The sequence below is a fragment of the Silene latifolia genome, chromosome 11 (assembly GCF_048544455.1).
Source record: "Silene latifolia isolate original U9 population chromosome 11, ASM4854445v1, whole genome shotgun sequence".
Classification (NCBI taxonomy): Eukaryota; Viridiplantae; Streptophyta; class Magnoliopsida; order Caryophyllales; family Caryophyllaceae; genus Silene; species Silene latifolia.
Window position 1 is genome coordinate 154,335,702 of NC_133536.1, and position 14,008 is coordinate 154,349,709.

At 36.8% G+C, this 14,008-nt stretch overlaps 1 protein-coding gene across 2 annotated transcripts in view; it reads left to right on the forward strand.

Annotated features, from left to right (window-relative positions):
• Window positions 1-1,616: 1,616 nt before the first annotated feature.
• The window catches only part of LOC141611978 (uncharacterized), a 29,887-nt gene continuing 17,495 nt past the window's right edge, over window positions 1,617-14,008 (forward strand). The window contains exons 1-3 of one of the 2 annotated variants that reach the window (XM_074430662.1): window positions 1,617-1,855; window positions 2,460-2,501; window positions 2,963-3,280. In XM_074430662.1, the coding sequence (XP_074286763.1) occupies window positions 3,237-3,280 (44 nt within the window). In that variant the 5' untranslated portion in view covers window positions 1,617-1,855; window positions 2,460-2,501; window positions 2,963-3,236. The remainder of the gene's footprint in view (window positions 1,856-2,459; window positions 2,502-2,962; window positions 3,281-14,008) is intronic. The other variant, XM_074430663.1, reaches the window with a different exon arrangement.

Sequence of the window (14,008 nt, forward strand, 5' to 3'; positions counted from 1 at the left end):
CTTATTATGTACATAGGATTGTACCTAAATCAATTTTGTTCCCACAAATAATAAGACGTCATATTATGTAAATAGGATTGTAATTGTCATGCAGTGGTTTCTTTTAGTAGATTTGTACTTAAATATTATTTCTTATTCAAATTATATATCTATTAGTTAATTTACAATTAAATGTTTTATAAAAATTAGAGACTCTAATATTTCAATACATAGTATAACTAAGTATTTCTCTTCGTCCCGATGACTTCTTAGTAAATTGGCTACGATAATGAGAGTACGTGTTTATATTGTTGTTGGTAAGAAGAAAAGCCTATACAAGGAATAGGTAATTGCGGTACAACTAGAAGTCGAAATAAGTACCCGTATGTTTTGTTTGCAGCTGTATCTATTTTAGGTAAGCCAATTTTCGGTTGGTTTATCTAATTTAGTTGAACTTGAACATGAGTAAGACCAGATAAATCGACAGAATTCTCACTTGTTCATTTTAATACCGCTGCTTTCCTTGGGCTTGCACATAGACACCGCCTCAGGCTAAGGAGACGAGTATCCTTCCAACTCGACCAAGAGCTCCTGCATATCATAGATTTCCCCTTATCATTATGAGGCCTAACATAAGGCTTTTGATAAATTGTATGGCCAATTAAAATATCAATATGTTACCTTTGAATGTTGTTGAGCCTACATCACATTCTTTATATAGCATAGGTAAAAAAAAAGCTAGAAACAGCTTTAAGGAAAGGGGTTAAAGCAAATCGATTAGTTTTTGGATAATAACACCAAGGTGGCGTGGTTTTCCGCTATCTAGAACTCGTCCCTTGAAAAAAAATCCAATACCCAATATATATAAGCAGTTTTACCATCAACAAACTACAACAATGTCTAGATAAATAAGCACATCGTCAATACTATAAATTAGAAAACAACGCATACAAAAAACTACTCCTTCCATTTAACTCCACACTATATATATGCTTTTTGCACAAATTTGAAGAAAGAATTAGAAAATCATTAAAGGTACAAGTTGTGGTAAATAAAATTGCTTTATTAGTAAGAAAAAGTGGTGTATTACCCACAAGATGTAAATTATACTCCCTCCTATTCATTTTAACTCTCCCCTTTCAAAAGGGCACGCAAATTAAGGGTGGGATTATTTTATTGTAAAGTATTATGGTGGTGTAAGGTAATTGGAGAGCGGGAAGGTATTATTGTGGGGTAAGATGATTAAAATAAGTATTGTTGTGGGGTAAGGTGATTAAAATAAGTATAAAACTTTACTAAATAAGGAAAGGGAAAAGTTATATGAATAGATGAAAAAGAAAAGGGGGAGAGTTAAAATGAATAGGAGGGAGTATTGGGGAATGAGTGGCAATTTATGTAAATAATTTGTTTTAATTAGGATAAAATGGTCATTTACTAATTCTTTTTTTAGAAAGATGTAGTGTGGACTTTAATGGATGAAAATGGAATATGTGTAGTGTGGAGTTGAAGGAAATGAGTATCATCTATAAATAATATAAAAAGGGTAAACTTGAACGCCACGTGTCAACTCTAAACTAAACCAACATCCTACTCTTGAGACATCACATATAGATTTTGTGTTTGGTACTTCCAAGAGGCAGTCGGACAATTAAGACATCAACAAAACTTTTCTCCTTCCCAAAACGGCAGCTACCATTAATGGACTACTTTCCACCTTCATCTCTAAGAAAAACAGCAATTTAGTTAACTCACATCATTTGTATATTATTACCCTTCCCCTCACTTTATTCGACCTTTCATATTGATCATCTACAATATTTGAACGCAATCCGAATTATGACCTTCATATTGTGATAAGGTCCAGGTTATCAAACAAGTATGATTCTATACACTACTCATTGTTCATCTTCCTAAACAATATTTATGAATGTTTTGTAATAATTTATGTTTAAAGCTCGGATCGATTGAATCTTCAAACCTTCGGTTCTATTAGTTTCATTCCGCTGCAACGATCTACGTTGCTCAAAGGTATAGGTTTTTGATGAACAATTTGTGATTTGGTGAAGTTTGTATAGATTTGTTAGTGTATATTCTGAGCTATGAGTTTATCCGAATTAATTCTTGCTGTTATTCTCTCCGTTGCCGGAAGGTATTCATCTCATGTTTTTGCATAATAAAAATGTAATAGCTATAACTATTTATTGATTGATTTTACATAATTGATAATTGCCGCCTCCCTCTGAACGCTATACACAACGCTTACTATCTTCGTAACTGCTCCTTATTTCGCTAATTTGCATTTTCAAGAAACTAACGGGATAGGTGTGATTTTGGGATGCACTAAATTTGTTAGTATATTGTTGAATTACACTTTACATTTTGGTATTTTGGATGCACTTGATTAGTTATAGTTCTTTTTATCTTTTGAGTTTTTGGTTTCCCTACCACTCCAACTGATGCTCTTGTGTGCTCCCTTTTAGAGTACGAAGACCCTCCATTTTCTCAACCAATAAAAAAACCAGGTAAGCCCCCCTTAAGACGGCCCAATCTGCCTTACCTTAAGACGGTTCAAGTAGTAAAAAAATGCATATGGTTAAGCTCAAAGCTGTATACTCGAACATTGTATGATATTTGAACAGATCATGTTAAGCTAAAAAGCAGGAGTTTAATAAGATAGCCAAATCTGACCTCGGACACTCAACTGCACGAGTTTGATCTAACCAATTATGTTGTAACATTGATTTTCAGAGATGTTTGTCCTTTACTTTACAAAAGATATGTTACCTAATCAACATAACCCTTAAAAAATCTCTTCATCAAATTGTATCCCTTAATTGCTGCGTAATACTGATATTAGTACTCAGTTTTGGCCATTTTTCCTCTGAGTTTAGTTCCCTTAGAACCATGTACCCTCATATGAAACATCGATGTTACTTTGTATGTGTATGTCTAAAGCTAGCTGCTTAATCAATTTTTTATCCAGGCCGTACACGTTTCTCATCCTGTAAAGTGAAACCAAGATATCTACAGTCGATTCATTGGTTCACAACTTAGAAAGGTACAGACGAACCAACCTCCTCAATTGCCAAAGAAAAATATTTTAATTTCGTAATTGTATGGAGCACTTCCTACTTTGTACAATTTCATCTGTCATTAGGCTAACCAAATTGTTTGTGTCCATGGAAGTCAAAACCCATTAATAACTCACGAACTTTTGATTGTTACCAAGTGTAAGTTAAGGTAAAATTCACTGGTTAATGCATGAACCATCGAAGTTCTTCGCTAAATCAACTAACATGAGGTAAGTAGTTCTCTAACCATTTTTCATCCTGGATCAAGTCATTGTTGTTAATTATTAATGATATGAATTTATATGGCTCTTAAGGAATATTTATCTCATAGAATTGCTTTCGACAAGGGTTGTTAGGTTATACGATTTCCTTAAATTTTCATCCTAAGCAACACAAAATACTTGATTACTTTGGCTCCTAATTTTACGGTTATGAACTTAAAGATGCCAAAAGGAAGTTTCAAGTCCCTCCATCTACCTCCACTTGAATGCCCACTTCAATATTGCGAACTTTTATTACGAAGTCTTAATTATGATTAACATGTTTAAAGAGGGCAAAAGTAAGTTTCAAGTCCCTCCATCTACCTCCACATGAATGCCTTCAATGTTGTAGTCTTTTATTCCCAAGTCTTAATTATGATTTACATGTTTATTTTTACCCTTATAAAGATGATTGCAAATACAGCTCCCAAATCTAAAATTCAACTTTTTTTCCTTAGGATGACATATCCATGTCCAAACAATTGATACGGATATTTAACTAGCAACAATTCCTTAACCAGGGTTATGTTTTGGTGTTGTTTTGTAAACTTGGAATGGGACAATGTTTTTCTAGAATGTACGGTTATTCATATCCATGCACTGTTTCTATATTTATTTGAATGATTGTCATCTAGCATTTCTGCCACTTATCATTCCATTAGTTTTTCTTTCGCTGCTTTTCTGACAGCATGCCCCTCCTGTAATAGGACAAGTGCTTAGCAACAACACGCCAGACAGATTATAGTTCAAACACAGCAGGTTTGTTAGTAAACGTAAACTTGCAGAAAACAGAAAGAATGGAACCCTCTACCAAAGAAGAGACAAGCCAGAATTCCTAGACAACAGTTTTAAATTCGCAACCTACACCCCCAATAAAACTGCTTGACTGATATGAAAAGGTTTGTCACTTTCAAAAAATATTTAAAATCCAAACAACAATTCAAATACCAAATAACACAACACTGAAATTGGATACTAACTAAAGGAGTATCAACACCCTACAGAAAGATGGAAAAGAAAGAGTTTTTAACATTTTACAGGAATGTGTTGGCAAGGAATACACATTCAAAGTCAAGGTCGGGATGAGCAAATTTGGGGACGAGCGAGAACTTGAAGGACGAAAGACAATGCCAACAAATTCAGAATTTGAAGAACCAAACAACGCCAACAATGAAAAAGAACAGTACTACTACTACAGCAAACCCTGCAATACTACTACAGTGTTGCCCAAAAAAAATATGCACGTTATAAATGATTATGTATAATAAACAACAGGCAAATGCTTCCAGTAAACATTTCGAGCTACTCTCAACCACAACGCAAGAGAACAAAGAAAAAAGAAAACAAGCTGAGAAGTTTGTGTGTGTCTGATCGAGTCCATTTCGTTTCACAAATTAAGCATATGTGGTCGTTGGTCAATGGTCGATACAAAACACAATTTATACTTCACAAACAACTCTACAATTAGTAAAGAGGCAAGTAAAGGTCGGATCCCAAGGGACGGGTATTGAAATGAAGATTCTATTGTAACTAGTGATGTCTAGGGGTGTCACAAATTGGGTTGATGTAGAAGGTTACTAAACTAAACTAGCAATGAAAATAAACTAACAAGGTAAATAAAATAAGGGGTGTAAACAATTGATTAAAAGCACTAGGGTGTCATGGGTTCATAGGGGAATCATGGGATATGATCATACAAACATGTTCTCAAATTATAAGCAAGCAATTATTGTTGTGATGGATTGAGTTGGGTTATATCTTACAATCCTAGGAAAGTTTGGGTCCCGGAGCCGAATCTCTTGGATTGTACAACACCTACAAGTCGACTTAATCTTCCCTACTTAACACATGCATGGTCTAACAAGACTCGAGTTGGGTTATGTCTTACAAGTCTCATTGAAAAGATAGGTGATGATAGTAAATGCAAGGATTCATAGGCTTAGCATTTCATCAAATATAACATGTGCATGTATTAAGATCAAAACAAGCAAGCAAATAAGATATGAAAGCATATTAATTTAAGCATGAATCATTCCCCATGTTGGTTTCCCCTAATCACCCATTAAACCCTAGCTAAGAGACTACTCACTCATTATCATATTGATCATGCTAGAAAGGTTGTCAATCATACTAACATAATGAAACATGATGAATAAATGAAAGTAATTAGCAATAATTAAAAAGGATTAAGAGATTATACCTACTAATGATTCCAATAATAAAGCAAGAATAATAGAAGTACTTGAATCCTAGATTGAGAGGTTGTCAATCTCCCAATAATAACCCAAATAATCTTCGATTACCCAAAATAAAGTAAGAACAAGAGAGAGATTAAAGAACTAAAACTTGGATTAAAACTTGATTAATATTTGATTACAATATTGAAGAGAGATTTGATTAATATTAACTACACTAATTATTGATAAGAAGAACATGCTCCTCTAATTAGACTAATGGGGTATTTATAGTGAAAATTAGGGAGGATGCATTAGGGTTAACTAAGGGCTAAACTAGTAATTACACTTTTTAAGTTGAGCAAGGAGACTCCGGGATTCTCCGAGAGAAGGGCTTCTCTTATCGTTGCTAGAAGAATGAAAACGTCTTTGTCTTTGCAATCCGTGCGGATGGGAGTCGGGACGGCGGATCTGGTGAGGAATCCGAGCGGATCTTTGGGCAAGACGCGGATCGCAAGGGGAATCCGAGCGGATTCCTTTGCGGGACGCTCGGATTGGGCTTGGACGGACGGATTGTGTGCAATCCGTTCGGATTGTTTGTCAGCATCTTTTCTTCTTCTTTTCTTCCCTTTTCTTCATGAATTCCTTGGGGATTTCCTTGGGGACTCAAGGATCCTTTTCTCAACAATGCTCTTCTACTTATGCTATGTACAAAGGCCTTCTAGTCTTGTCTCTCCTTGATGCTTGGTCATTGAATATGATCAATTTAGCCTTGTTTTGCCATGAAAATGCAAGATTCTTACTCCTTTCCTACCAAGGGATCAAAATCTCAAAGAATATGCAAAACAAAGAACTAAAGATAAGAAATGACCCAAGTAGGCACTAAAAAGCATGAAAACAATGGTAATTCGGGGGCTAAATATGCGCCAATTATGGTCACATCAGTGTCATTCACATTAACATAAGATTAAGTAAGAAGCATGGTTTAACAGTTATATAATTAAACTTGCGGGACAAAAGTAACAAAACAAGAGACCGATCGGGCGGAGTGAAACACACACAGAAAGCGGCCAAAAGCATCGGAGACAACAACTTCATGTAACAACACCACTTAAAGAGTCGATGGATACTATAATGAGTAGGAAAAAAACCACAATTGAAATAACGGCAATAAGAATGTATTGCCTCCGTCTAGAGTTGCCACTTATTTTTCTAGCTAAACCCCTAAACAATAGTTTCCTTTCATTTAATTGCGGTATCTTCTAATTATTGGATCCACTATATGTACTAATGCTAAATTTACTATTCTGTAATCAAAATAAAGGCTTCCTGATACAAAAACAAGAAGAAATTTGCATATACCAATAACATAACTAATTTCCCTTAAAACAGCCACTCAACAAACTAAAAATAGCTAAATGGAAAATATACTAAAAAAAAAAGCCAACGACGTCCCGTGAATTTCACAGGCATCAAAACTAGTTAAATATATTAAAGCAAAAGCCAATAAATCAACATAAGCTGACGTGTCAAATCCTTATGACTCCACCGTATAGCATACATGTATACGGTATACATACATATAGGGTGTAAAAAGAGAATAAACTCCAATTAATAGGTGTAATTAATAATAAAATAAAAATTAATAACAACCCACTATGTAACACCATTGATAGAGATATTACTAGGTGTCGTAAATGCTAGAATTAACTACCAAATTATCAATTTATAAGCCAAACTATACTCTAGATTACTCTAATTGATAAAGCAATATAGTGCAAGTAAGGGACGATCCCAAGAGAAGGACTAATAACTAAAACTTGAATGGTAAACTAATTAAGACACTAATGATAATTTAGACTCAATAAATTAAGTTAAGCTAAGGATTTTTTGTCAAACACAATCTTTACAAAAAAAACTCTTTGCGAAACACTACCTTAAAGAAAAAGTTTGTAAAACAATCTTTAAAAACAAAAAAGTTGCAAAACACTACTTTTAGGCCGGAGTTTGACCAAATTAATAAAAATCCGACGATGACTCGCCATTAATTACGCTGTAAGTGCACAAAAAAAAACCAATTACTTTATCACGTGTGAATGTGTGATGTCCAAACTCTTCCTTCCATTTTATTTCACTTAATTTTAAATCTGAAATCACATTAAACAATCCCAAAGTTTTACATGTTAGAAACCTTTTTCCTTGATTTTTTTTCCATCATGAAAGTTTTAAGGCGGCATGGATTCCACAACGACATTTGAGAAGCGATGTTGACAAAGATTTTAAACTGTCACTGAACATTGTGAAAAAAAAGGGGGCTATTTAGAAATTAAAAATTGAGGCAGGAAAGTGGTGAACTGGATGACAGTGAGATAAAAAGGAAGAGGGCTTTTGCTGGGGGTAACTAAGAAATAGGGGGATTAATTGGGGGAAAATATAAAAAACATAAAAAAGTCAAATAAACATGGCACATGCGAGCTATTATGACAACGGAAATAAGTTAAGCTGACGGAATCCGGCCAAAAGTAGTGTTTTCAACTTTTTGGTTTTTAAAGGTTGTGTTTTACAAATTTTGTTATTAAAGGTAGTGTTTCTCAAAGAGTTTTTTCTAAAGGCTGTGTTTCACAATAAATCCTTAAGCTAATCACAAACAATGGATATTCATAATGAACAACAATAGATTGACATAAAAGAGGAAATTTGGTTGAGAAATAACATAACAAAGCTAAAGATGTGAACTTTTCTAAGAGACAAATCAACAAACACTTGATATGCAAAGATTCAATATTAGGGAGAACTTGGTGTAACTTGGTCAAACACTACTCCTTAATCCACAAAGACACCCCTTTTCTTTCTTCAATAACTACCCAATACTACTTTCATAAGATGGTAAGAATTTCCTTTCTAAGCTAGAAGAAAACAATTCTACTCATGTATTTTCCCAAATGAAAACCACACAAAGGGTAACACATAAGAGCATTAAGAACAAAGCCAAATGAAAGAGCTAGGATTAACTTGTGAGAGTTTAAAACAACTAACCCAAGACTAACTTTCAAACCTTACTCACAAAATTACAAACTTTACAACAACTTCATAACAATACAAGTTTGCTTCATATATTTCTAGAGATGTGAAAACAAAATTAGAAATTGCAATAGTTAAATGAATAATATGCAAGGTTAGCTACTCCCAACACACAAACATCAAACATAAACAAGTAAACAAAAGGGAATGAAATACTTATTGAAGAAAGATTAAGGAGTTCTTACAAAACTTAAAGGAAGTAGAGAATTCCAAATTACACTAAGCTAAAGGTCTAGCCTCCCATAACCATAGATGATTCCAAGGTTAATGGAAAGATTGACATCAAAATCCAACCAAAGATTACAATTATCACTAAAATACTAAGTCTTTCTTTCATACAAGTTTTTGAGATTATTCAATAATGAGATGATGATCTAGGTCTTCAAAACATGAACTATATATATGGTTGTACTCCCTGCTAGGTTAAACATGCTTTGGGCTTCCACGGAATGGCTTAAGACGGATTATAAACTCTTAAAGGCCGAGGAAGACGTGGGCGGCGTCATCCATCGCAGGCCTGCGTCAACAGATGCAGGTTGCGTCCAAGGCTGATCTCCGCTCCAAAATTGCTTCTTCTTTAATGCTTCTTTCATCATTTGGCCTCCATGCTTTGTTCACTAAGGGGTGACAGCTCTATTGCTAGCTCGTGGAGAGATTGTCCTCACTTGATTGCTTGCTTTAGGGACGTGGTTAGAGGCACTTGCTTGGGCTTCCGAGTTCTCTTCAAAACCATGCTCCAACCATGCATTAAAATACATTAAACACAACCACCAATGGGACGGGAAGACTAGTTCAATTACTCCGACAAAAGACCCTTAAATTAAACCAAACTAGGCCTAAGAAGGCCTTATTGACTCGACACTTTTGACTCTATCAAACTCCCCCACACTTAGACTTTTGATCATCCCGAGTAAAACTCAAGGAAGGCATTTGGGCAAGTCTAAAGGCGAGTATAGGGGTGAATGATCACTCTTCCCTTTCCACATCCAACTTATGTCTCCCTCATACATAATCAACCATTTAAATGAAAATATAGACTCAAAGTTTTTGACACTCGCTCTTCACTCACTCCCCCTCCTTATATCTCCCTCATACAAAGACACAACACACCACCAACTCCGACTCATTCCAACTCCACCCTTCTTATATCACCAACACGAGATGACCACTCTCACCTTATCCTAAGGTGGTATCAAAGTGGCCTAGACAACTCATAACTCATCACATTACTCCACTTATATCGCCCCCTTATCACTCCAAGCAAATTATGATCATGCTACTTGGTTGGCCACACACCTACAAGAATTAACAACACAAGTAGTCAAAGCAAAATCCACCAATTTAGAATAAGTTTTTGTGACTCAAAAATAAATTAAATCCTAATCTAGCCTCCTTCCAAGACCTTCTTTATCACTCCCTTCTTATCCCTCCATCTTTTTTGTGTTACATTTTCTCAATTTTTCAATTTTTTTTATTGAAAATCCCTCATTTTGCCTAAGGTGCCCTTTCGGGTTTTCACCTTAGCTTTCCTTTCCTCTCATGGTGGCTCACAACTCTATTTTTCATTTTACCCGGAATGCCCTTTAGGGTTTTCATTTTGTCCTCGGCCACCTTCCCAATATTGCCTTAGGCGCCCACCCTTGTGGGTTTTCACCTAGCCGGGATTTTCGTTTTTTTAATGCATCAAAGACTAAGTATATACATATATTACATACATCTCACTCCCCCACACTTAGACCACACATTGTCCTCAATGTGGAGGAGTACCATTACCTTCTCAAGCTTAATTGTTGAAGGGACCCGAGCCTTCTGGTCGGACTATATTTTTCGGTTACTTGTCGTTAGGAGCACCTAGACCAAAACACAATTTATAACTTCACCAACAACTCTACAATTAGTAAAGAGGCAAGTAAAGGTCGGATCCCAAGGGACGAGAATTGAGATGAGATTTCTATTGTAACTAGTGGTGTCTTAAGGGTGTCACAATTGGGGTTTGAAGTAGAAGGTCACTAAACTAAATAGCAATGAAAGTAAACAAGCAAGATGAATTAAAAGGGATGTAAACAATTGATAAAAAGCACTAGGGTTTCATGGGGTCATAGGGGATTCATGGGAATTGATCATACAAACATATTCTCAAGTTATAAGCAAGCAATTATTGTTGTGATGGATCGAGTTGGTTTATATCTTACAATCCTAGGAAAGTTTGGGTCCCGGAGCCGAATCGATTAGATTGTACAACACCTACAAGTCGACTTAATCTTCCCTACTCAACAATATGCATGGTCTAATGAAACTCGAGTTGGTTTATGTCTTACAAGTCTCATTGAAAAGATAGGTGATGGGTAAAAAATGCAAGGATTCATAGACTCACATTTCATCAAACATAACATGTGCATAAGTTGAGATCACAACAAGCAAGCAAATAAACTATGAAAGCATATTAATTTAAGCATGAATCATTCCCCATGTTGGTTTGCCCTAATTACCCATTAACCCTAGCTAAGGAAACTACTCACTCATTATCATGTTGAACATGCTAGCAAGGTTGTCAATCATACCAACAAAGTGAAACATGATGAATAAATGAAAGTAATTACCAATAATTAAAAAGGGATTAAGAGAATTATACCTACTAATGATTCCAATAATAACGCAAAGAATAAAAGAAGTACTTGATGCTTGATTGGAAGGTTGTCAATCTCCCAATAATAACCCAAATAATCTTCAATTACCCAAAATAAAGGATGAACAAGAGAGAGATTAAGGAAATAAAACTTGTATAAAACTTGATTAAATGTTGATTACAAGATTAAAGAGAGATTTGATTGATATTAACTACTCTAAGGATTGCTAAGAAGAAAATGCTCTTCTAATTAGACTAATGAGGTATTTATAGTGGGGATTAGGTGCATGAATTAGGGTTAAATAAGGGCTTAAATGACGATTAAGTCCCTTGTTGAGGAAACGCCGGTCTTTTTTGGGAGACTCCGGTCTCTAGGGAGACTCCGGTCTCTAGAAAAAGATGTGCATCCTTCCTTGAAGCTTGAAGAAGACGAAATGGGACTGCCTGGGAATCCGGGCGTCTTTTGCACGGGACGGGCGGATTTGGTGGTTTCTGCCCGGGCGTCTTGTGGAGGAAGACGGGCGTCTTCAGGAGCTTTTGCCCGGGCGTCTTGCTGAAGAAGACGCATGGGTTGTGGTGGTGGACGGGCGTCTTCAGGGGAAGACGCACGGATTGTTGGGCAGTCTTGTTTCTTCTTCTTTTCTTCCTTTTTCTTCATAAGATCCTTGGGGATTTCCTCGGGGATGCAAGGATCTTTTCTCATCATTGCCCATCTACTATAGTATATACAAAGGCCTTCTAATCTTGTCTCTACTTGATGCTTGGTCATTGAATTCAATCAATTTAGTCTCATTTTGCCATGAAAATGCAAGGTTTGCCCTCTTTTCCTACCAAGGGATCAAAACCTCAAAGAATATGCAAAACAAAGAACTAAAGACAATAAATGACCCAAATATGCACTAAACAGCATGGGAACAAGGCTAATTCCGGGACTAAATATGCTCTAATTATGGTCACATCACCTTCTCCTTGCTCATATATCCCTTGGTTCCTTCTTCTTCTCTCCCTTGCTCCTCTTACTCTTCTTGACCTCTTATAGCCTTCATCAACTTCTTGCTCATTAATGGTGGGTTGTACTTGGTAGTTGGGATCATTGTGGTGGAGTGTCATGCCAAAGAGGCCTCAGATGAGGCCAAAGGAATCTTCTTGTGTTTGGGCATCTTGGTAGGAGTTCTCAATGTATTGGTGGTGCCTTTCATTTTGCACCCCAAATTGGTGGCTCACTTGCTATCTCTATTCATTTTGAGCCTTCCACAAGGCTTGATTAGCTTCCCATTTCTTGGCTTGTTGTTGTTGCCAAGCATAGGATTCCTCTTGTCGTTTTGCAATTCCTTCAAGCATTCTCATTTGAGCCAATTTGGCTTCATCTCCCTACCGCTTATGATCATCAAAAGTATTATTCCATTGTTCTAAGCTCTCCAACCTTAGCCCATGTTGTTGTTGCCAAGTGTGTGAGCGCTCAACCCTCCCACTAATAGCTTGTAAAGTCCCCCGGGTGTCTTCAAAGTACTTGAACATTTAATGTTGCCAAGGTTCCAAGGTTTGAGTGGTAGAACCTCCGGCTTCATGCAAGGAGTGTCGTGTACAAAAGTGGAGTGCACACCCGGGTGTTGGAAATTAGGCTCCTCAATTCTTTCTATCTCCCTCTCTTCCTCTTGTCTCTCACTCTCCCTCTCCCTTCTTGGTCTTACTTCACTTCTTCTAGACACACTCCTCCTTGGCCCTTCTTGTTGCTCTCTTTCAATATCGGGACTCGGCGGCAATATAAATGGTAAGCCGTGGGTCCTCTAGGAAGAGGCATAAGAGGAGGCAATCGAAGATAAGACAAACCATTATTACCCAACCAATGACCCGAAAGTGGCAACGTTGAAAGAATGTGAAACATGTTGCATTCTTGAAGGGTAATTCGTTGTAATAACAAATTCCCCTAGCTTCGTTGACGACTTTACTTTCGGGGATTTGCCCATGGAAATGCCGGACAACGAAGGTCACAAATCCACCACAATGAATATTCCCACCCGATTGCTTCAATTTGTGAGGCAAGCATGCATCCATGAACAATTTGGCCCAATTCGGAATGCCTACTCCCACGGGGAGCATGGTCCACAAATAAAGCTTCACCGCTTCACTAACCTTAGTTGGCTCTCCAACGGCCGTGAAAAGGGTGATAAGAAAACGGGCAATTATGCGGAGGGGTGGGTTTGTTAGGGCGGAAAGTTTATCATCTTTGGTGGTAGAGGTTTTATCGGTGAGTGCATTCCAAAATTCCTCGGCGGTTCATTTTCTTGACATGATTGGCTCGGAATTTTTGGTTATTTTTAGGATCTCCCTCACTTGTGAGAGGGTGCACTCGTACCATTTTTGGTGGATTCTAAACTTATATGAACGCTCTCCATCTTCATCCATATCAAGTTTGGTCAATCTGGTTAGGAACTCGTAGGTGTAAGATCGGTAAGTTGTGTCCCACGTATCCTCATGAAGATAGGCCTCTAGTCCCACCTTAGCAAGCAAAGAGAAGGTAGTGTCATAGAGGCCAAGCTTTTTCATCGTGGCCGGGCATATAAATTTGCTGGTGACAACATTTTGTGGTTTTGTGGCAAAGCATTTGTTCCATATTTTTAATTGAGCGACGGTCATGCCCTCATGTCCCATAAATAGTTCCTCAACATCCGAATTGGATGCCTCAACCGCTCTCTTCTTTGATTTACCCTTTCCACTAAACAACCTTGTGATCTTTGGGGCCATCCTACACTTTCTTGCAAGACAAAAACAAAGCAAATACCACTCAAAATAATTTTTCACTCAATGAGGCAAATC